The 26,225-nt window shown below is 34.3% G+C and overlaps 1 protein-coding gene across 4 annotated transcripts in view; it reads right to left on the bottom strand.

Moving 5' to 3' along the window:
- Positions 1-26,225, bottom strand: part of LOC111158518 (PAN3 poly(A) specific ribonuclease subunit) — a 126,357-nt gene that overhangs the window by 93,725 nt on the left and 6,407 nt on the right. For all 4 annotated transcript variants that reach the window (XM_022520591.1, XM_022520594.1, XM_022520592.1 and 1 more), the window contains exons 2-4: positions 11,747-11,868; positions 10,683-10,749; positions 8,703-8,773 (exon numbers count right to left, since the gene is read on the bottom strand). In XM_022520591.1, the coding sequence (XP_022376299.1) occupies positions 8,703-8,773; positions 10,683-10,749; positions 11,747-11,868 (260 nt within the window). The remainder of the gene's footprint in view (positions 1-8,702; positions 8,774-10,682; positions 10,750-11,746; positions 11,869-26,225) is intronic.

The raw sequence follows: 26,225 nt of genomic DNA, 5'->3' as shown, positions 1-26,225 counted from the left end.
AAAAAAAAAAAAAAAAAAAACCTCAATATTACAATGGAGTTCTACTCCAACAAAATCAAGATCAGTTGGAATACTCTTGCTAAGCAAGGCCATATTGAATTTCGAAAGAACTAGAACACCAAACTGCAACTTCTTTCATTCTTTTGCTTTAGAATGGAACTAGAATATAAAATGTAGATAAATAAAATACCATGACAAAAAATTATTTTAAGTGAACGTGAGTAAAGTTGTTTTTTTAAGTCATGAACCTTATTTCCACAACAAACGATCAACTGTAACAATTTTAAGTTTTTATAATGTGTTTCAGTGCCTTATCAAAACCAAAGATCGTGCTAAAATGCCTATTCGCTTGTTAGCAAAATCTTCCCTTTTCATGTATTTATATGTGTACCCTTGGTTAAATTCAATCTTAAAATGTAACAGAGGATCTTCAGATCTGCTAAATAATATATATACTTGGTATTACTATTATACTCTAATATACCCTGCTATAATTGAACTTAAAGTAAGGTAGTGGTTAATCAAAAGTAAATCTCACACACATTCAGAAACAGATAAACACATTTTAAAACTACAGAATCATAAGCAGTCAAGACTGGAACTACCATTTAATAAGCACAGGGCACTATGCCAAGCACTTTATACCCATTATGGTATTAATCATCATAATTCTGTGAGACTGGCACAATTGTAGAACCAACTTTACGGATGAGAAAAGTGAGGCTTAGAAGAAGTTAAAATAACTTGCCTATCATCTCACAACTAATACAACGTCAGGCCCTGGAGTTTGTACTCTTACATGATACTCTGCCTCCAATCTGAAGAAAGCTGTTCCATATTCTATAACACTCCTAAACATATTTCACTCTTACATTATACTAGCTAATCCTAAAATGACCAAATACCAATTTCTGAATGAATCAATCTCTCTTTGAATCTAACTGGCATAGATGGTTATCAATAAGAAACAAGAGCTACAGAGGCTCCATTCAAAGAAATAAAATTAAGCAGCTCCCTGTCCCCATTTTCAAAATGCATGGAAAAAAAAAATACTGGGAATTAAACAGAGTTGGAGAAATTACACAGTTTGGGTTAAATTTAGCTAAAACTTCGGCTAGCATGTTTGTGTAAGAATTCTAAACCCACCTTTACTAATTCATTACTGACCCCTACTTCGTAGGAAAACAGAGATAGCCACCAGTAATGCCAAGCTATTAAAATCAGCTACTCCACTTTGTAAATACAATGATCAGAGAAAAGTAAAAAGCCAACCACACAATCTCAGAGTGAGCTACTAGTTCTTAAATCCAAGTAGTATATGCACCACCATTTTATCAAGCTGTCATTAGGCAAGCCAAAATGCCCAAAGCTAAAACAAAATAAGGACTATACAATTACATATTGTACAGAAAAGGCATGCTGCTTCATTCAGTTCACACGTTTAAATATGTTTAAGTATCAAACACCAAACCACCACACATCTCTTAAAAAAAAAAAAAAAAACCCTCTAAAACAAAGATCTGCCATGAGATCTCTTATAATCAGTCAATAGAACAAATTCCTTACAATCATAAATTTGAAGATTCTTTCTTGACCCAAGAAAAGCCAAGTGGTCACTGCACACAAAGTACCAATTAAAATTAAATACACAAAGCAGTACAAGGCTGAACTCCTGATTTGTTACAACAAAATTTAATCTGTTCTTTCCAAAGCATATCTCTATCTCAACACAATCTTGGAAATCCAGGCTGGAGTACTTTTTATTTAGTAGGAAAACAAAATTAACTCTTTCAAAGTTGAGCCCTTTTCTCTAGGAGCTATCATATTTCTAAACAAGTTTGAACCTAATGTTACTTACGCAGCATTTCAAAGGAAACAAAAGATTAAGATTGAGGTAAAAGCAATAGAAAGAAAGTGAAATTTAAATTTGACAAAATGCAGAGAAGATTGAGAACATATTCATTTGCTAAGGGAAGTTAATTACTATCGATCATTAGCAATAAAAATGACAGTAGATTCAAATTACATGAAAACATTGATAGTTCCTTCAATTTAAAAATCACTGACTCAGCAAATAGAGAATTATCATGTTATTTTAACAAAATGAGCTTAATATTTTGTTCTTTTTAAATGTACTTAATAAGAGATCATCAGAGTAAGTGTGGCATTTCAAAAGGGACAGCAGAAATCCGTTATGAAATTCAAGACCAAAAACAAAATGGGGAGAAGAATTGAAATATCTCATAGAAGAGGTTTAAATCTCTAACACACACAGAGCTTTCAATGAATTTAAAAATAGCCAAATAGAAAAATGAGCAAAAGACATTAAAGAAACACCAATAGCCAATTAATATAAATGAGAAGTTCAACAGCACCAGAAATTAAATTTAAACAATGAGGGGGTTTTTTGCCTTCTACAATGACAGAGATGTGAAATCCTTTTCACATCTCTGTGTTTTCAAGGCTCTAGGAAAATCACCATCTATGAATAGGAATATAAACATGTGCAACATTTCTAAAAAGTTAAGTCAAATATCAAAAGTTTAATTGTATACTCTTTCCCTAGAAACTCTGCTTATGGAAATTTTTACTGAGATAATCACATAAATGGAAAAAGAAACAAGCATAAGGTCAATGTTTTATTCCTCTCTTGCATATTACCGGTAGCCTGTTTCCACTACCTGTTTCTCACTGTATCTAAGACTCATTTTATCTCTCATATTGCCCTAAAGACTTTTTGTTTTCTCTGAAATGTAAATAATTATCTATATCAATCTACATAAATTACTTGATCTCCCAAAATTTCCATTTCCCAAATAATCTCTCTCAAAGATCTGTTGGGGAGATTAAGTAATATAAAACATTAATTTATGAAAGAATTACTTAAATTCACCATATTACCTGGAACAGATACAGAAAATCATTATCGATACGAATAAAATCAAGTTTCTATCCGTCTGCCAGTACATCATAAGAACTCTCCAGATAGCTTTTCACCAAATTTGAAGCACATGTTTGAGAAGTTAACAGCTATGTGAGGAGGAAGCAAAAAAGAAATGTTGGAGGAGGAGAGGCCTGAGCACCTCAAAGAAAAGAGACATCCTCAGAGCAGCTATAAGAGAACTACTTCTCCAGGGGGCAGTTATAACACAGCCTGATCCAGAGTGGGCAGCAACAGGTGTTTATTTATTTAACAACAGTTAACAATTTCCAAATAAGGCTAGAAAGCTCTGGCTAATACCATGTATTACTACAATGAGAACCACCATTTACTGGGCATTTCTACCCAGGAAATACATTTCATTTAGTCCTCGTAACAACTCCACACAGTAGGTACAAGGTATTGTTATTATTCTCATCTTGTGAACGAAGAAAGAAAGGTTTAACTAAGCTTAAAGACACAATGATAATCAGTGAAGAAATGGAGATTCAGACTCTTGGCATCCAACTCCAAACCCTAAAACTTTAACCATTATTCAATACCGTTAGATTATTATTATTCCTACTGTTTGAGAGAAATAAAAATTCACGAAGGGGCTCTGAGCAAGCTATAAACAATAACCATGGGTGCTTCTCTGCCTATAAGAATCTGGACTCCAACGACTCAACCAATTCCCATATGGACCCATATGTTAGCTCTAAATCTACAACCTTACTACATCTGGTTTAAGTTGGGATAGTACACCTTCCCACAGCACGGCAAGTGGAGATGAATGGAGGCTCAGCCTACTCCAGTGAAAGAAGAACAGCTCTGTTTAATTTGTAATTCTAAACACAATTTTACATAGAAACATGACTTGCACAATACTCATAGGTAAATGATACTGATGTGGCTGACCTGCAAATCTAAACACTAAGTAAAACAGTATTTGAGAACAGATACAAAAAAGTTCAAACACTGTGGTTTTACAAGTTTAGTTTTATATTGCAATTTCCATTATTGTGGAAATTAGTTATTGTTTACTATCTTCTCCATTTTCTCCTCACTTTTTATTTTTCCTGAGATCAATACTTGACTTGATGTTCCAAAATAAACTTAACCATCAGAAGAATTAAGAAAGGATTTACAATCCAAATTGTCTCTGCCATAATTCTATTTTTTTTAAATTTATTATTTGACAGAGAGAGACACAGTGAGAGAGGGAACACAAGCAGAGGAAGTGGGAGATGGAGAAGCAGCCTTCCCACAGCAGGGTGCCCGACGCGGGGTTGGAACCCCATGAGGGGCTCAATCCCAGGACCCTGGGATCATGACCTGAGCCAAAGGCTGACGCCCAACGACTGAGCCACCCAGGTGCCCCTGCCATAATTCTATTAATTTCTCCAAATTTAGTTTAGCTTTCTCCAGAAAAAAACCCTACCATAAATACTCTCCACGTTCCTTGTTACTCCATATTTTGTTCTCACGAGTAGAAACAGTGTGAAAGTCATCTTTTGAAGACATGACAACCAAACTGTTATAAGAAAAAACTTAAATGTCAAATTAATCAGAAAATACAATATATATCACCAGTAAATTTTGTAATAAAGATGACTGAAAGAGGAATGTATAATCTTGAGGTAGAACACAGTGGGAAGGAGGTTCCAAATTGAGATAAAACATGGAAGGAAGCAGAGAAAGTTTAACTAAATTAAACTTTAGTTAGTGAACTTTGACCTCAAGCAGAATAATCTAGAACTGAACCTCTAAAACCTTCATCTCCTCACAAATAAACCAACAGCAAATAAGCCAAACCCCTTGGTCCCACCTGGTTCCACTTCCCTCATCCTAATAGTTTTAAAATCGAGAACAGAAGAAATAAACAGGATACATCACAAATCTTTGTCCCCTAAGTCTAAAGACTTTAACTTGTTATTAAAATGTTCAAAACTTACAAAGTGAAAATCTGTTATCCCAATACTAGAAATGGAGCGCAAATGTCCAGGTAAAGCTGCATATTGACTGAAACATCACAGTAAAGTATAACTAAAACAAGAAATATAAATGACAGGCACCAGAGCCTTTTTGCTTTAATGGGGGTAGTGGGCGGGGGGGGGGGGGGGGGCGTTGCTGAATAGGAAAAGGACTCTTGATGGCTTAAAAAAGAAGGCAAAGAGAGGCTAAGAAAGGTATACAAGAGAAAGCCAATAATGCCAAATACAAATTTTGAGGGCTTCTCACTCTGCTTAGGACATGTCTCAATCATTTGTGGTCGCCCTGCATAAAAATTCACAGCATAGCAAGAATATCTACTGAGATGTCATAGTACTGATTCACTTCATTTATACATATCTGTATTTCAACACCTAACTTTGTTATAAAGATACTTTCTTCCCAAAGGATTCTTACCCAAAACTGTACTGTTCTCTAGATCACAGTTGTGATTCAGGATGACTCTCACCTCTTTTTCTCCCAGGCCAGTTCACAGCATCATCTATTTTGCTGTTAAGGTTTCCTCACGTATTACTCTCAAATGTATTAGCTCTCATTTTCATCAAAACTCCATCTCCAGCATTTTGGGGGACTTAACTCTCCTACAGAGTACACAGCTATGATTTAATTTCTTCTACCGCCACTCTTGGCCAACAATAATTTTACACATTTTCAAACACTGGTTACTTTCCCTATCTATAATATTAAATATATCTAATGTAGAAAAAAAAAATCAGTGCTTCTCAAACATCAGTTGTGAAATACCATGAAGAGTCAATAATAATTTCCTAAATATTGTGGTTGTGTATTTTATAAAGTGAGTTGTTAGAAAAATGAGCACATATTTGGATGCGGCAGTATCAAATTATCAAATTATTATAGAAGTTTCTAAAAATTTACTTTTAGTATTTTAACTTGCCTCCCTACACCCAGGTCACAAATACTTGAGGGACTAGCCCCAATCCCTGCACATGAGCAATACTGCCCTAATGCATATCTTCTCGGTATACAGCTCTTCAGGAAGTTTGTCACACATCTAGCAACAATAAAGCAACCCAGACAAACGGCTATGAACCTGTTTAATACTGTTTTTCACATCCCACATTTTACTTCAACCAGTTCCTATAGATGCAAGGTCCTCAGTCATCATCTCTTAGCTCATCTATGATACAGAGAATCTAAAAAGTTGCTGATGATCCTAACTCTCTACTTGTAATCAAGCAAGACCTTCTCAGTATTTGCCTCAACATATTCCTCAACTTCAAAAAACCCCAACTCAAAACATCTTTTCAACATAAATGCTTCTACATCTAGAGAATTCTCTGGTATTTAGCAGTCATCATATTTAAATTAATACTAATTAATATGCCGTAAGTATTGCCTCTTCAACTAGACTTGAGAGGGCAGTAAAAACATCAATACTCTTTCAATTTCCCACATAGCACATAGTAAGTCTGCTTACAGTAAAAACAGTAGACTGATCAGATCCCAATAACTCATATACTCTCCAGGCAAAGTGTAGTAGTATCACCAAATGAGATTTCCAGAAAATAACTTAGCTATGAAATAGTAGTAGGTATGGCCTATCTGTTCTCCAATATCATTATGAAATAAAATGTCTCTAAGTAATCATGACAGCCTGCTTAGATTAACCTAGAATTATATTTACCTAAATTTGAGTTACTTCCACTAAAACTGCATCATGAAACAGTCATTAAGCATTACTACAACAAAAGAAAGTCTACAGATGCCTTCAATTCACAACATGGAGCATGCAACACTTATGGTAAGAGTTTTTCTAACACAAAGAAATTCAAAACGTTAATTCAACCATTAACAATTTTAAAACATATGCAACCTGTACCAAACATAGTAACTATATAGTCCACTACTGGAAAAAAAAAAATCTTATGTCCCTTCATATTATTTTAAATGTAAATGGCAAGAAAATATGGCCCTTCAAAGATATACTATGTGAACCCTGAATTTCTAAGTAGAGATTAATACATAGGTCCTTTCAGTTTAGAGAGACACTGAGTTTTAAGATTAAAGACACTGAGATTTAAGATTAAAGATACCAGAGGCATTATCCAGGCCATGTTCATCATTTCATTACAACCCAGGAAGTTGCACCAAGGTCACAAAGCTAGAGGACCTCAAAAGTTTCAAAATAGTGCTCATTTCACCATATTAATCTGCTTCCATTCCAAATACTGAGGTCACATTGGTAATAACATTTCCATTTACCACTTTCTTTTACTAAAATGAATTTTAAAAGAACAGGCACTATATATCCTCCTTTTTCCAGTCTCCAGAGATTGCTACTATTTTCTCAAAAACAAATGTGAGTAGCTCTAACTCATATATTTCAACTTAAAGGTATAGTCCACTAAACCCTCATATTAGGAACACTTTTTAAGTGTTTATCTGCCATTCTAGTTTTACTTTCTACTCATAGATTGGAAAAGCAATTTATCACAATTAACTGATTATTTAAAAAGGGGACCCCCTAAGACTACTTAAGGGCTTTATATTTTTCCTTACACCAAATAGCTCCAGATAATTTGATTTCTAGCTTGTATCTGCTTTTCAGCATTTCAGTTTCCTTCCATATTGACTGGCTTTGCCTACTGTCACTTCCCACTACTGCCAATGAGTCAATTCTATTCCCCTTCTACTATAAGGATTCAGAAACTACATATTCCAATTTATAAGAATAGCATGTAAAGCAAGAGTAAATGTGTTCTTGATGATAGCCCATTAGTAAGTCTATAAAATCAAGCCCACACATTTTCATTTATCATTAAAAGCATTCAGTAATTATCTCCTTGATCTTTCGTTTCAAAATGGAAATAATAGTAGGTACATAAGGTACTGATGTCATTTATATCTGATCCCATGATTCTTGAGAATATCTAGGCTTCTTCAATTTCATTTTATACTACCCTCTGATCAGATAACTTCCTAAAAGCATCTTAAACTTGCATTAATTTCCTAAAATTAATATTCTTTATATGAGGGGGGAGGGTCTTTCTTCCATTACTTAGGAAACTGAAATTAGTTATAACACTGCAGTAATTTCCACCAAGATTTACAACCTCCTGAACATCTTTAGGGGCTACTAATCCCAACTAAAACTACCACCTTCTCTAGATCATTATTACTATTGACATAATGATTCTCATTAAGACTCAAAGGCTTCAAACTTCTATTAGAACTTCATTTCTCCTTGTCACAGAGCTAGTCCCTATAAAATACTTAAAAATCTATGCATGGCCTATCAACCTCAATGCCAAATAAAATTAAATTTCTAACATGAAGAGATTTTAAACTGTTTTCAAAAAGGTGAACCAATTATGAAAAGTTGAAGATTTTTAAGGTTGCCTTGTCATGAGGCGTTTAAATTAGGGGAGAAATATTTGAAATTTTAGACAAAGCAGTCAAAAAATAAAGTTAAGACATGATTAATGTGCCTGTAAAGGGTCACATCAACAGCAACCACAACATTAAATTAGATGTTTTCTTGAAAACAGAATACATTAAGATAAAGAAAATGAGCAAAAGGATTTCATCCCTTCACATAAAAAATGTCTATTTCATGCACAGACACAAATCAAATTCTACATATATAAAATATATACCAAGGAAAAGGGCAAACAAAAGCAAGAAAAATATCACAGTCCATAAAAACGCCCCCCAACTTAAGAGAATATTGACCATTATATAGGTGATTATCCCAGTATCACCTCTGTATTCCATTTAGTCTCACATAAATTTCAACTTCACCTACCTTTCTTCTCTGAGAGATGTTGAGGGCACCAAAATCATTAAACAAGGATGAAGCAGGTGAAGTTAGAGGATCTGGAAGGTAAGTTACATAAGTTTCCATACAGACAACTCAAGTAACTCACAAATCTAATAAATTTTTAACTTGACAATGCTTATAACAGTAATAAAAATCATACACCACAGTTGCTGTTAAACTCAATGCCTCACATACAACGGACGTTCAAATATTTTCTAACTGACTAAAACACAAACTGGAGAATACTTCGTTCAGCAAACACTCAGTACATATTTAATCAGAACCTATATGGATTAGGATGCATTTGTTTGCTTACAACCAAAAGAAAAATCAAACAGAAAAAAAGAAAAGAGGACTCTTAACCATGCTATTAGTAATGTGTTTAGGAAGGAAGGAAGGCTACCTGTAGTAAATGTTTGTACGCTTGAGACCAAATCATGAAGAAAATTAAAGGGGCAGTGAGGTGGGTAAGATCGTAAACCACACTCCAAGATACTGGACTTGGATTTTAACACTTAAGCAACGCCTTAAAACCATCTATTCTAGAGAACATTCCATATTTATAAATTTATCACCAGATATTTTAATTCTTACTAAAAAGAGAGGTAAAGTTTTTAAAGATGGAAATACTACATGTTTTACAACATAAACATGAAATACAAAGATTTTATAGTTTCAAAGTTCTATTACTCTGTGGCCAGAAATTACAAACAAAAGTGTATCTCTAAACTGTTTTTCATTTAATAAATCAGAAGAGCTTCTGAAAAGGTATGCATGATATACATAGAATATCGTTATCTTCAATTCTGAGCTCTAGTTAATCTTATGTTTCTCATTAAATTGTTTATAAAATTCTAAAAACCATAGTAAGTATTCTCATTTAAAGGAACCTTAAATCTCTTCATAATGCAGTATAGATTGCTGCTTAATTTCTCCAGGTTCATCTGCCTGAATTTTCATAGTCTGGTCCTTCATTAGAATTAACAACGTTTAATAATGCAAAGAAAGAGAAGCTAATAAAATAAAAAGACGTAAAATATTTTTATGTAATTTATACATTCAAGGCACTTAGAAAAAGAAGTATTATTATTCATCCTTTAGTCTACTTTTGATAGCACTTAAAAGTCAACATATAAACTCCATGGGAAAGCTAAAAATATTACACTACAAATTTTAGTTTCGAATAATTTTATTCTATATTAAAATGTTTTTTCCTACAGCAAGAAAAAAGTTGAAATATCCAAATAGTGATAGAAATTTGAAACATACACATAAAATGTCTATCTCAGAAAATAACATGCAAATTCCTATTCTCACCATTAATAATAGTTGTTAGCATTTTATTGATGCAGAGTATTAACACTCAATTGTTACGTATTTTAAGAAACCATTCTTGAACATCTGTTTTTATTTTTTGTTTAACATTTGTCTTTTAAAATAGGATACAGAAAGATACTTGAAAATTCCATATCAAAAGCCTTAAAAATGATCATAATCTTTGTAACAGTAATTCCATGTCTAAGAATGTTTCCAAAAGTGTAACTCAAAATATGAATACAGACTCATACACATAGTCCAATATTAGAATACATACTTCTTTAAAAAATGTTTTAAAAAAATAGTTTAGTAAATTATGAAAATAACCAATAGAACTCAATTTATAATGATCAAGAAACACTCATGATATAATTTAAAAGTATACCTAATGCAATCTTAAGTATTATCATGTATATACTTGGCTAAGTATTATTACATATTATGTATGTATACATTTATATATATTTTCACACTCAGACATAACGATTATTTGGAATTATATGGAATCCAAATAATAGTTATTTGGAGTGAAAATAACATCATTCTTATTTTCTTCCTTACACCCATTTATAATTTTTAAGATTTTTACAATGAACATATTATTTTTAGAGTCAGAAATAGAAAAGAGAAAAAGGGACCAAGTCTTACCATGGCCTGCATATGGCTTGGCACTGTCATTTAGAAGGCTTGGGGAGCTGCTACTATTAGTCATTCTCTGAAAAACAAAATAGATACATATAATATCACTGAGAAATACAGAATTAAGAATATTCAACTAATTCAGACTCTCTCCATTTCTTCCCTTCTAATCCACTTCTCATATTACTGACACTCTAATCTTCCTACAAATGTTGCTCATGATTACAATAATTCATGCAAAAATTTCCAAATACTCTCTATGACATATCAAACAAAAATTTTACTCACTAGCTAGATATTTAAAACCAATGTTGGGGGCGCCTGGGTGGCTCAGTGGGTTAAGCCGCTGCCTTCGGCTCGGGTCATGATCTCAGGGTCCTGGGATCGAGCCCCGCATCGGGCTCTCTGCTCAGCAGGGAGCCTGCTTCCTCCTCTCTCTCTACCTGCCTCTCTGCCTGCTTGTGATCTCTCTCTGTCAAATAAATAAATAAAATCTTAAAAAAAAAAAAAAAAAAAAACAACCAATGTTGCACACCAATTTTGAATTGCATTTCCTTAACTTATTAGATTGGGCAACATACATAACTATTAAGTCTCCTTGTCTATAAAATAAATATAAAGTTCAATATCCATCTCAGAAGATATGAAGTGACTATGTATAAAGTCAACAAATGCTTTCTAACATCCTCTCCCAATGGGTAATACTGTTCAGATACCTTATAGATTCTGTAAAATCAGGCTATTCTCTGTTCTCTAAACATGTTCCATTCTTTCTTATACTCGATAGCCTCTAGTCTCTTCATCCTGAAAGACCTTCACTCCATACCCACAAAACACAGAGTAGTGAAATTAGTCTCTTTCCATCTATCATCTACGTACTCCACTGTCATCCCACACCAATCTCCACCCTTGAAAGCTCACCCTGAATCCAACCTTATCCCACCTAACCTTATCACTTCCTAAAACCTTACCTCCTACTCAACAAATTTAGAAATAAATGAAGACTGTAGATATCCCCCACCACTGGAATAAACTTCACTGTTTAGTGCCACATAAATTCATACTAAGGATACCTGCATCAAAGGATACTTTGTTTCCACTGGGCTTCCAAATCCATTGACTCCAATAAAGCTGGTGCTGAAATAGGAATCTGTGAGACTTGAATCTGTTAAAGCACCTCCATCTATTCCAGGAACTGAAAGATAAGGAAAATTCAAATATTTTAATTCTTTAAAAGCACAAAATATTGATGTAGTTTCCGTGTCTCTAAATAAACTCTGAAGTCTTAAATCTCGGTCACATTTATTATTTATCTGTTCATAACAAAAGGCAGGACCAAATAAAACTCGCTCAGCTCTAAAAATCTGTTCATCAATGCTCAAGTTGATGGATTTCTTTCCCACAGATAAAGTAATTTATTTTACATTAGCCACATAAGCACCACCAAGCATAACATGAAGAAATAAACCAAACTTGCATTTCATTTTCTTATCATTTTCTTTAACTTTGCAAGACAGCAGAATATAAAACACTGCAATTTCTCCTGTGAATCTTTATATGAGAAAAAGATGGAAGTTTCTCGGGGCTGTTTCTCTTAACCTAGCTTATGAAACAGACCAGCAGTCTCACATTAACTCATAATTCAGTAAAAACAATTCTGCAGATGTAGCAACGAGATGGAGTTCAGGAATATAGATAAGCTGTTGATTTTGGGATAGGTGAATACAGAATGATTATAACTAGTAGGACAATCCAAGATATATCAACAAAGTAATGGACAATCTGTTGTAGATGCTACCTTCCAGTAACTACATGGAATGATGCTATTTTCCAAGCTGCCAGTTAAGTACAAAGTTGTATGCTTTACAAATAAGCTAAGCTTCAAGTAGGTCGTCCACTTCTAGGCATAGCCTCTGATGACCACTGAAACCACTCCAACCCCCAAATAAGAAAAAAACTAAACAAAAAGCTGATGGCTAAATATAGGGTGCTATGATCTGAACTTCTATATAACCACAGAATTCCTATGTTGAAATCCTAACCCCCAAAGATAATGGTAAAGAAAGTAGGGCCTTTGGTAGGTGCTTAGGTCATGGGAGTAGAGCCCTCAGGAATAAGATTAATACGCCTATAAAAGATACCTACAGAGATCCCTAGCCCCTTCAACCATGTGAGAGCATGAGGTACCCATTTATGAACCAGGAAGTAGGTTCTCACCAACCCCCACACAAAATCTACCAGTGCTATGATCCCCGACTTCCCAGCCTCCAGAAGAGTGAGAAATACATTTCTGTTCTTTATAAAACATCGACTCTGTGGAATTTTATTACAGTGGCCCAAATAGACTAATTTTTAGGGATTACTTGTAATCCTAAGGTAATTTTTAGTCTCTATTTTTAAGATTTATTACACAAAATGTCCACAATTAGAATGTATTCCTTTTATAATTATAAAAAGATTTTTAATGGTTCATATCTTTTAAATTAGTGTTTATAATTTCAGATGTAGCGTTAGAATATAATCAGAAACACTGAAGATTTTACGTGAAGTTGTTCATCACTTTGTCCATTTATATACAAGTATTAAAAGTACTATTTTAATAACAAATAAGACACAATGTGAAATGCCCAACAACAACAAAAAAATTAAGTAAATTCCAACACACTTTTGAAAGAGCACTATGAAATTACTTAGAAATTATAATAATTAATGTCTGGGATTTATTAATACTCTAGCAAATCAAAAACTGGGAGGAGAGAGAAAATAAAACTGGCAAAATGCCGGTCCTTATTGAAGCTGGGTGATAAGGGATTATTCTATTCTCCTCTCTACTTTTATCAAAGTTTAAAATTTTCCATAATAAAAGGTTTAGAAAATGAGGTTAATAAATAATGGTATGTATCATAACTGTTTACAATATGAAGTAAAAAGGAAATGTATTTTTATTTACAGTATGATAATTAGTGTGCTTACATATATACACACACAGATTATAAGACTGAACACACATACATATATATATACACACACAGACACACACCAAAATTTTAATCTTGTATTATTGGGTTGAGATTGGGAGAGATTAGTTTTTTCTCAGATTATTTTTCTATAATGTAGCTATTTTTATAACAATGACAATGATGATGACAGAGAAATCCATAAGGGGCTGAGTTCCTATATTCCACCAAAACCCTTACAGCATCTACTATTTACCTTTTCCTAATAAAATAAAATAGTTTTCAAAAACAGAGTACAATTTCAGAGTCAAATTATTTAAATACAGCATTTTTATTTCAATGTTTTCAAATTCTAAATCCAATTTCCTATGTTATAAAGGTACTACAATAAAACTATTATTGAACATGCCAGAATTTAAGTATCTATGTTCAATGTCTCACCTTAGTAAATTTTAAGCAAGATCCACTGGACTAAAAATAAGGACCTAAGGGGCGCCTGGGTGGCTCAGTGGGTTAAAGCCTCTACCTTCGGCTCAGGTCATGATCTCAGGGTCCTGGGATAAAGCCCCCCATCGGGCTCTCTGATCCGCAGGGAGCCTGCTTCCTCCTCTCTCTCTGCCTGCCTCTCTGCCTACTTGTGATATCTGTCAAATAAATAAATAAAATCTTTAAAAAAATAATTAAAATAAGCACCTAAGCGTAACAAAGTATTTGCAAAACAAATGAATATTAAACTGTCAGAGGACAATAAAGCAATCTTATAAACATCCCATCCTTTATAATATTGTATCATTTAGAAACAGAGTTTACCCTAATTTATTAACAAATTTCTGGTAGTGACTGATTCTTGCTATATTAAAATTGGTTTACATTCCTTTGGAATGCACAACTTTGACACAACTTTTATGCTCCCTAACAAAGAAACAACTGACAAAGCTTAACAAAAAAAAGAGAGAGAGGAGGGAAGAGGGTTAAACGTGGCCAGTAACGAGGGTTAAAAAATTAATTAAACATTCCACATAAACACCCAAAACTGTGAACAACTGGAAAAAAACATAGGGAAGAGCTACTTGACATTGGTCTTGGCAAGAATTTTTTGAATGAGACACCAAAAGCACAAGCAACAAAAGCAAAAATAAACCTGTAGGACTGTATCAAATGAAAAGTATCTACAGAGCAAAAGAAACAATCAGCACAATAAAAAGGCAATCCATAAAACAACAGAAAATATTTGCAAACCATCCCTCTGATAAGGGATTAATATCCAAAATATATAAGGAACTCCTATAACTCAACAGCCCTTCAAAAATAGCCAATTAAAAAATAAGCAAAGGACCTGAATACACATTTTTCCAAAGAAAACACACAGATGACCAGCAGGCATATGAAAAGATGCCTGATATCACGAATCATCAAGAAAATACAAATTAAAACCATAATGAAATACCCCCTTACACCTGTTAGAATGGCCATTATCAAAAGATAGAGGTAAGTTTTGATAAGGCCATGGAGAAAAGAGAATCCCTGACCACTGTCAGTGGGACTGTAAATTGGTGGAGCCACTACTGAAAACAGTATGGAGGTCCCTCAAAAATTAAAAACAGAACACATAATTCAGCAATCTTACCTCTGGTTAAACTAGTCCCCCCACCCCGCCCCCTGGCCTTCTCCAAGGTTTCACTTTCCATAGTTACCTGTCAACCTCAGTCAAACATATGGAAGCGGACAATCCTCTGACATAGCATCTTAAGGCCAGTGGTAAGCTAATACTATGTCACAATGCCTACATCATTCACCCTACTTCACTTGATCATGTAGGCATTTTATCAACTCACATCATCACAAGAAGGGTGAGTAACAGTATAATAAGATATTTTGAAAGAGAGAGAGAAACCACATTCATGTAACTTTTATTACAATATATTGATATAATTGTTGGATTTTATTATCGTTCTTAATCTCTTACTATGCCTAAATCATAAATTAAACTTTAGCATAGGTATATATGTATACATAGGAAAAAAACATGGATACATAGGATTCATACTATCTGCAATTTCAAACATCCACTGGGGGTACTGGACTGTATTCTCTACAGATCAGAGGACCACTGTATCCCCTGCAGATAAGACAGGAGTACTACTTTGTATTAATAAAAAGAAATGGAATCACAATCTTGAAGAAATTTCTGCACCCCCATGTTCACTGCAGCATTACTCCTAATAGCTAAGACATGGAAACAACCGAGATGACCACTGACAGATGAACAGCTAATGAAAATGTGATATATATAGAAAATGTGGTATATACATATATGTATATGTGTATGTATTCTGTGTATACACACACACACGCACACACACACACACACACACACACACACACACAAAATGAAATATTACTCAGCCATAAGAAAGAAGGAAATCCTGACATTTTTGATATCACGGACGGACCTTGAGGGCATTATGCTAAGTGAAATAAGAGAAAGACAAACAGTATATGTTCTCATTTATATGTGGAATATAAAAGAGCCAAACTCAAAGAAATAGAGCAGTGGTTGCCAAGGACTGAGAAGCAGAAGAAATGGGGAATGCTGGTCCAACTTCCAGCTCCAAGATGAGTAAGTTCTGGGGATCTAATGTAACATCATGGTGACTATAATTAAAAAACTGTATTATATACTTGAAACTTGTTAGAAGAGTAGAGTTTTAAAGTTATCACCACACACAAGAAAATGTAATTACATGAAGGGACAGAGGTGCTGACCTACCTATGTGGTAATCATTCTCCAGTATGTATTTGTATCACACCATCATGCCATATACCTTGTTATATGTCAGTATCTCAATAAAGCTGAGAGGAAAAACTCCACACATATACTTTCACTTAAGTTTTCCTATTTTGGAAGGAAGAGAATGGGATTTGATACTTCCAAGAGTAGTTAGGAAAATCAGATCCTGAAGATACTGGGTTTTTCTAAGTTACTAAGAATAAACACATGTCCTACCTACCTTATGAGATGCACAAAGAGAAAAGGCATGTAGAGTACTTTTGAAGTTTAAATTACATAAGCATAAGACACATTAGAGACTTTCATTACCAAGACTAGACAATCAAGAACTTTTCACTATTTCAACCCCTTATTTTTGCAATCCACTTTACATAAACTTTACACCATCTCTATGGAATAATAGTACGCAATCCACTCTAAGTAAAGCTTACTATTTCTAGGAAAGCTCTATGATCATCTCTATTATTATAACTTGTATCTGTACAGAATACTAATCAATTCAACAACCACTGTGTAGATAAGAACCTCGGTCCAACTGTCAACTGTGGCAAGGTTGATACTACTCTTACTTTGCAATTCAGCAAACTGATTTAGAGAGCTGAGAAAGCTTGCCCTATGCCACAAAGCTAGTAAGTGACAGAACTGGGATGTAATGGCAATCTCTCAGTTGCATGAAACTGCCTTCCAGTTTTTCAGAGAGGGATTAGAAATCAAAAGATGAAATTTCAAGTCTACACTTTTAAAATGATAATGAGGCATTCACACTTTGAACTAAAGGATCTCTCAGTACTTAGAGAATCAGAACTCCTATATCTGTCAGCAGTTACCCTGCCATTGTTAACATATGAATGTATATGATGATAACCCACTTAAAAAAAAAAAAAAACAATCTCACGGCTTCACTAAATAAATGTTCATCATCTTCAGTCTTGTCTCCTCTTGATGAAATGGGTTTAACTTTCCAAAAACATCAGAATAAACTAATGTTACCCAAAGGGAATTCTGAAGTCAAGTGGGAAAAGCTCAAAAAACTAAAAGTAAATCCATTTCTTCACTACACAACTTCTCAGAGCCTATGTCTACAATGTGAACTGTGACAATTCAAAAAGGAGACAGAGTACTTCCCAAATGTATCTGACTAAGGAACCCTTTATACATGGAGGAGCTTCAGGGTCTACAGTTCCACAGAACACAAAAAGTGACCCCTGAAAATACTGAGTGGTTTTTGTCTGCTGAAGAGGACATCACAGCCAAGATGCTGGCAATGCTTACCCTATGTGATGAAACCCAAACTTCTCAGTCTGACATTAAAAAGCCCGCAACGATCTGTTCTCAATCTCTATCATTTCCCAAGGTACTAGGTTTGACTTTCAGTTTTGCCACTTACTAGCCATAAAGTCTCAGGCAAAATACTTACAAAATGTAGACCGTAACATCACTTGTAAAATGAAACTCATACCATCTATTCTGCAAACCTCAATGAAAAATTATGAAAAACAATGAAACAGTGTAAGAATCCTGACAGTTGCACAACTCTATAATACAATCTACTAAAAACTGAGCTGCACACTTACAAAGGGTGAACAGAGCATGTAAATTGTATCTCTAAAAGGCTATTTTATAATATCAGTGGAGAAATAAGGAAGTATTCAATAAATAGGCTTGAAACAAGTGGGTATCCATCAGTGAAAAAAAATGAATACAAAGATATTTCCAAAAGATCAAATATTATAGTGTAATCAAAGTAAAAATATATATATATATACACATCTACTATAATAATATCTTTACAATAATCGTAACATTACTGAACTCCCTCCTCCTGTTAAAATGATACACTCACTAAATTTTCAAAGTCTACACTTTACAAATAGAGTACCATCAATTCCTACACACACACATACACCCACACACACACCCCTAGCTCTATGTTCTTCAGACCCAGATATATGATGGAAAAGAAAAAAATACTTGGAATTAGACAATGAGTTCCAATCCTACTTTTGCCACTCACTAGCTGTATGACCTTGAGCAAACAATCCTCTAAGGTTCATTTCATCTGAAAAAGGAGGCAACAGCCTCTCACTCAGAGTTGTGGTAGGGACTCAAGTGAAGCAACCTATGCAAACTGCCTCATAGGTCATCATAAATATTTTTTTCCTCTTCTCCTGTCTCTAGAATGCACTGCCCAATTATTCCAAGCTGTTAAAACCTCTACCCCTTACCATATCATTTATACCACTCATCTGACTAAAAATATATACACATTTCCTTTGACTTTTATTGCAGCCTTCAACTATTTAAATCTTCAAATTCTTACATGTTTCTATAACATCTACCCATCTAACTTATCTGTTAACTGAGATTTGGGACTACTTCTATTTTTTTGGTATTATCTAATCCAGTAGCACATTTGTATAAATACTTACTTACAGTTAAGCCCTTTTAAAAAATAGGTATCTTTAAAAGTTAATAAAAGATGCACTATATTATGACTTTCACATCCAAGCTTCATAAAATACCAATGTAAATGGTATCATCACCTCTAATTTTCCTAATTACGAAATTAAGACTCAGAAGTGCTAGATGATGGTTAAGGAGGATGCAGGCCCAAGAAACAGGGGCTCCTCCACCCACTCAGCAGCCAGGGGCACCAACCTTTTGGTACAGACTGAGCAAATACAACTTGCCCATACGATCTGCTTCAGCCAGGTGCCAACCACTGACCTCCAACTGTTTGTTTGTTTGTTTACTTTTAAGCAGGTTCCATGCCCAACATGGGGCTTGAACTCAAGACCCCGAGATTAAGAGTCACATGCTCTACTGAGCCAGCCATGCACCCCACTTTGACAACATATTTAATCCAAGTCTCAGTTTCCTCCTCTGTAATAGAAATGATCACAACTACTTTCCAGGGCTGTTGGGAGAATAATTCAGTACAATGACATGCCTAGATGATACTATGTGCCTAATGATTCTTTTTTGTGGTTATCATTTGGATCCATTTACAAATTTAGTTGTAAAAGTTATCTTGCTTTTTCTGATGAAAAGCTAACATGTTCTTTGTATAGAATGCATTAGGGGAAGTTTTTCACGTAGTTTTTTAAATGATGAAAAGGTAGCTTGGAATATTTCAGACATCCCATAGGAACTGTCTGAAAGAAAAGACTGGAATCCAAAGCAGGTGGCTGGACAAGACGTACAGGTCTGTGTGAAGGACTGGACTTCCCTCAAAAGCTCCTGAAACTAAGAAAAAGTCCAAGGGAACTATGAGAAAACTCATTAATGGCTACAAATATTGTATTTGTGATAAAGTTTCTGTGCAGAACCTGAAAGAGACCATTCCACATTCCAGATTCTCTACCTAACTCTGAGGCATCATTAACCAACATTGATGATAACTAAAGAGAAGAAAGACCTTAGTAGCACACAGCATCAACCATAAATCAAATGTAATTTTATGTACATTATCTCATTTTTTACCCACTCAACAAGTTGAATGTATCCTCCCAAAACTCATGTTGATGTCCTAATCTCAGTATCTCAGAATGTTCTTATTTTAGTAATCATTGAAAATGTAATTAGTTAAGATGAGGTCATTCAGGTGAATCCTACAGTACAACTTTTTATTTTCCTGGTTTCATTATCAGTTTCCTTTTTCTTTTTTCCTTTTCAAATTTTTTATGTAAATTATAGTTAGTTGACACCAATATAATTTATGACTTTATAAAAGGGGAAATCTGGACACAGACACACACACAGGAAGAAGGTCTTGTGAAGATGAAAACAGAGATCAAGGTGATGCTTCTACAAGTCAAAGAATGCTAGAGACGGCAGGCAAACCACCAGAAGCTTGGTGAGAGGCATGGAACAGATTATTTCTCACAACCCTTAGAAGGCGGAAACCCAGCCAACACCCTCATCTCAGACTTCTAGGCTCCAGAACTGTGAGACAATAAATTTGTTGTTTAATCACCCTCCCCCAATACACACATATAATAAAAATAAAAGATTAAATGGGGGATTATTAAACCAATAAACGTAAGCTTTAAAAAAAGTATCTCAATTGAACATTAAGTTTAGAAGTTTCTAAGCAGCCAAGATAAAAAGGAAAAATGTAAGTTAAAAATACTCACCTAGTAAAATAACCAATACCAATTTCTTGAGCAAAAATACTTCCTAGTACTAAATTCTTCAGAGAAATTTTTATAAGGATTTTTATATCTGGAGTACTGATCATCATGCATCTTCAATACAGGTAAAAGAAAAATTTCTAGAAACATTTTTTTATATTAATTCTCAATAGAAATAGAAAACATAGTATTAAACCACAACTCAACTGAGATAATAAAGGGCTAAGAATGTTGTTTAAGAACTTCCCTTTTTAGCCATTTACCTAGACCAATCTTCCCCTCTTGAACGCTCATCTTCTTGCTTTGAAACATTCATTTCTGGTTCTGATAGACAAATTACATATAGACAGATAGACAATAATACCAGCTGCCATGTATTGCTTATATATACAATCTCATCAGTCCCTTAAAATATATATCATTATTGCCTATTTTGGTGGCAGTGCCAGAGATGAAATTTGAAACCAGAACAAAATTACTTCAAAGGCTACAAAAATCACTACACTACATTCCTCTCAGCCCTTCCTACAGACTCACCTTTACAACGACCTATTATTAAATCTTCAAGTACAATGTGTTACAAGTACTTTTAAGCTAAAAACTCTAAATTTATCCTTAACTCCTTTCTCTCTCCCATCTACCCTCTGAAGTAGGTGCTTCACCAAATCTCTCTCAAATGTGTCCGACTGCCTAAATCAAGTTCTTGGCATTTCTCTCTCCCACTGCCACAAGGCTACTCCAAACTGTTTCCCTATCTCCATCCTTGGAAGCCAAAAACTCCTATGGTTATCTCTTTAAGACATAGATCTTATTCACTTCACTGAGCACAGCCTACAAGGGCCTTCACAATGTGGCCACACAATCTATCATCTGGTCCCACTCTCCATAATAAAGCCTCTTCACATCAGGAGACTACAGAACAGAACACAAGCATGCACACAGCTGTCTCTCAAAATCTGTGTCCTTGTCATCTGCCTAGGATGCCCTTCTTTCCTACCAGGTATGCTTCATATATCTTTCAAAAAATAGTTCAAATATTCCCTCTTCATGAGACCTTCCAAAATATCCCTGAATAGAGTCTGTTTGTATACAACTTTATACCTATACTGTCACTGTACATACTTACGCCCAAATTTATACATTTCAAAATCCTTTACTAGACTGCCCATTCGTAAATGGCCAGAACCACGCATCTTTGCGTTCACTGATACAGTACGGTATCTGGCACCGAAGTGCTCAATAAAAACTTGGTAATTAAGCTTTCTAATCAGTGCCCAGAGTATACATACACCATATCATACTTACTGAGTAGTCATCTGCATAAAATATACCTCCAGAGGCAAGTTAACATTGTTTTAAAAACTGTAAATTCTAGGGGCACCTGGGTGGCTCAGTGGGTTAAGCCTCTGCCTTCGGCTCAGGTCATGATCTCAGGGTCCTGGGATTGAGCCCCGCATCGGGCTCTCTGCTCAGCGGTGAGCCTGCTTCCCTCTCTCTCTGCCTGCCTGTCTGCCTACCTGTGATCTCTCTCTCTCTCAAATAAATAAAAATTTAAAAAAAAAAAAAAAAAAAAAACAACTGTAAATTCTATCTGGCAAACTGGCCCTTACGAAAGTTACCACACCTCTGCACCAAGATAGACACACCAAGGCCTTTGAGAAGATGGGGGGGAAAAATCCTGAAACAGCAATTTTACATAGATCACAGTGGCTTAATAAGAGCTCAGCTGAGATCCTAATGTTTCACAGTGGAATATACATAGTTCACTGTTTTGAACTGAAAATTTAAGATATACATTACTTAGTTTCCAGAATCAGAGACGAACTGTATGTAGAACAGCAAGACTCTGGTAACAGTGGGCTCTGAGGAGCACTACAATACCACAGAACTTCCAAGGTACACTGGCTACAAACTTGACAATAAACAACTAAATAAACTGGGTTCTCACATGAAGCTATTTAATATTAGTACTGCCCCTTTGATTACTTACTGAAACATGTCTTACAGCAAGACAGTTCTCATTTAGGATCTGTGCCAAGATGATTGGTCTCTCTATGCAATCTCAATCTGCCAATAAATAAATGTTTTGAGTATTCCATTCTTCTTGCTTTCTCAGTAGAGTAAATCAGAATTTATTAATGTATTTCTAAAACCAGCTTACTCCTTGTGCCAAAATATCAGTGTAAGATCATCCAAACCCATAGTTTAAGAAGAAGTTAGGAGCAGAGTTGGTTTTTTTTTAATAGCAATTAAAATCTTTTAACAAATTTTATAATAAATAAATTTATAACATATAAAATTTTGGGGATTCTGTTTACAAATACTGCCTATCCTACCCACTAAAATGGAAGGTTCACAAAGGAAGGAATCTACCATTATCGGTTACTAAGGTATCCCAAGAATCTAAACTGTGGCTGACACAGAGCAAGTACTCAGTAAATGTGTGTTAATCAAATAATTAAATAAAATGAATGAATCACCACTTTTAGACCTAATTATACTAAGTTGAAAGTCTGCCAAAAATCTAAGTTTTTCAAATACATTATTTTGTTTACATTAAATCTTTTTATAATATATATCAGAAGACTCTTCTAAAATTTTTACTTTAAAAAGTGCCTTTATCACTTTTCCAAGCCTTGGGAGTAGAAAGAAAATTCCCTGTCCCATCATCATCAAGACTCTTCTACAGAGACAGCTAACATTTCTATAAAGTCTATGAGCCATAAAAGGTCACTTATGAAATTTAAGAGGCCCAATTCTATGTTGTTTTTCTTCACCTCTGTTCTCATCCTTTCAATCAAGTATACGGTCAGATTCAGGAAAAGCAATATTAAACAACAGAATAAGTTTAGGAAAAGATAAGCAAAATAATGAAGTTATATCTAATAATATATAAAGTTCTTTCCCGTTTTTCCAGCTCTTTCATGCTCTACCTAATTTATGAAAGCACCCTAAGGTAACCATATCAAACCAGGGGCGCCTGGGTGGTTCAGTGGGTTAAAGCCTCTGCCTTCAGCTCAGGTCATGATCCCAGGATCCTGGGATCGAGCCCCAGACTGGGCTCTCTGCTCAGTGGGGAGCCTGCTTTCCTCTCTCTCTCTCTCTCTCTCTCTACCTACTTGTGATCTCTATCTGTCAAATAAATAAATAAAATCTTAAAAAAGCAAAAATGCAGATAAACATTGAAAGACTATTAAATAATAACACTAGTCTTTTATTAAATATACAAATGAAATTTCCCAGAAAGTATTAACAAATACTAATCTATTAAGTTGCAAAAGATGTGATTTACAAAACTATCTCTAGATATCTGAGCCACCGGGAAAAAAATCTTGCTGGGGTAGATTTGATATTGATGACTATTTCAAATATCTTATTTCAGCTAATAATGTATAAAATACAGATTTTTTTACCGAGCTATAATTGGCATGGAATATTGTATTAGTTTTAGGTGTACAACATAATGATTGGATTTACGCATATACCACAAAATGATTACCACATTAAGTTTATTTAACATCAGTCACTACACAGTTACCATTTTTTTCTTATGTTAAGAACTTTCAAGATCTATTCTCTTAGCAACTGCCATATACACAATACAGTATTGTTAACTATAGCCACCTTGCTATACATTACATACTCAAGATTTACTTATCTTATAACTGGAAGTTTGTACCTTTTGACCATCTTCATCCATTTCTCACATCCCTCCACTCCCCACCTCCAGAAACTACCAATCAGTTCCCTGAATCTATGAGCTCAGGGATTTTTTTACATTCCACATATAAGTGAGATCATATGGTAGCTGTCCATAATTTTTTCTTAATGTACCAAGTTTGAACGAAATTACCAAATTACTTAAGATTCTATATGCTTAATATATGTACATATATTTTGTGTGAGTTTATGTATAAATGTACATAATGCATTAAGATACAACAGCTTAGTGCCATTATTTGTAGTAAGACTATAAATAACCTAGCTATCCATTAAAAAGAATAATACAGCATACAGTAGAATATTATGCAGCCTTTAAAAAGAGCGAGGTGGATTTCTATGTATGAATGTGGAACAAACCACAAAATATGAAATTCAGTGAGATAATTCAAAGTGCTTCCATGTGTGTGTACACGTATATGTGTCAGTAGATGGTAGAGACAGGGAAATATAAAACATATAAACGATTGTATAGGCAAAGAGTATTTCTGAATGCACACATTATAAATTAGAAAGAGTGACTATCTTTTGGAAAGGAATCAGGCAACTAAAAAAAGAGGGAGACTATTTTTCATTGAGTACCCTTTTGTGCTATTTAAATTTTTAACCTATGCATGTATTACATTTTTAGTTCCAAAAACAAGACATTGTTTCCCATTTTTTTTAAGCTGGAATTTTTATAATAAAAATGTAATTAAAAACTCGCTTTAGAAAAATAGCAACGGGATACCTGGTTGGCTCAGCCAGTGGAGCACAAGACTCTTGATCTCGGGGTGGCTGAGTTCAAGCCCCACGATAGGTGTGGAGTTTGCTTTAAAAAGAAAAAAATAACTTTATTTTTTAAAGAAAAAAATAGATAACAAAACAGACATCAAAAAAGGGGAAAGCTTTTTTATGGAAGAGGATTGTTATCTACATACCAATTAACCCAGCCAAGATTAGCGAGATCAACATGCCCTTCCTGTACTGGATGTTAAACTGCTGAGCAGTCTGTGTTTTAAGAGTTGTTGGAAGGGGAAGAGGATCTAAAGATCAAACATGAAGTAATTTGTTTTCTAGAACATGAACATTTAGAAAACAGGGCATTTCAGAGCTAAAAGCATCTTGGACAACATGTACTCTATCCCCATTCTCCCATTTTACAGATAAACATTATTTCCATGTGGACTAAACGACTAGCTTAAGATCACAAAGTGATTTTGTAAGAGCACTAAAAATCAAAATCTCTGAGCCACCAGTCCAGGAGTAATTCCTGTATACCTGTAGAAGACACAAATACTTGTATATACTGGCTTTCTAAAAGCTATCTGAAAACACTACAAAAAACAATTATTTTATCATATTCCACTTACATAATCTCAAACTAAACTATTTTATAAATAGGATATAAAGTAAGTTAATATGGGAAAAAGGTGAGAAATACTGCTACAAAACTTAAGTGTGTGTGCATACACACACTTCTCTCAAAATTCATATACTGAAGCCCTAACCCTCAACGTAATTGTATTTGGAGGCAGAGCTTTTAGGAGCGCAAAAGCATTGTATTAATAACTATCAACCCCAGGTAATAAGATAAGATTGATCTACTTTGACTTTATACATTCCTGCGCCAATGGAAATTTTTACAAAAAAAAGTTTCATAACTAAAAAAAAAAAAGATTAAGTGAAAATCAACCCTAAAATATATAAATAAATATTCAAGTCTGTAAATAAATACTCCTAGCACAAATCTTTAAAATATTATCTCTGGGTTACTGCAAATGTTCATAACTTTGCACACAAAGTAGACATGCCTACAGAAAAGCAAACCAAAAAATGCTGCTCTGTAATAAATATAAATTTCCTGAGTTAAAAAAACAGAGGAAAAATTCAGCAATATATACAATGAACTCTTGATACACACAACTTGGCTGAATCTTGAGAGAATTATGCTCTGTGTGGGCAGAGGGGG

This window comes from Enhydra lutris, unplaced genomic scaffold (assembly GCF_002288905.1).
Source record: "Enhydra lutris kenyoni isolate GAN:26980312 unplaced genomic scaffold, ASM228890v2 scaffoldscaffold60, whole genome shotgun sequence".
NCBI classification, from domain to species: Eukaryota; Metazoa; Chordata; class Mammalia; order Carnivora; family Mustelidae; genus Enhydra; species Enhydra lutris.
Note: the sequence above shows the minus strand (reverse complement) of the source record. Positions and strands in the feature narration are given on the sequence as shown.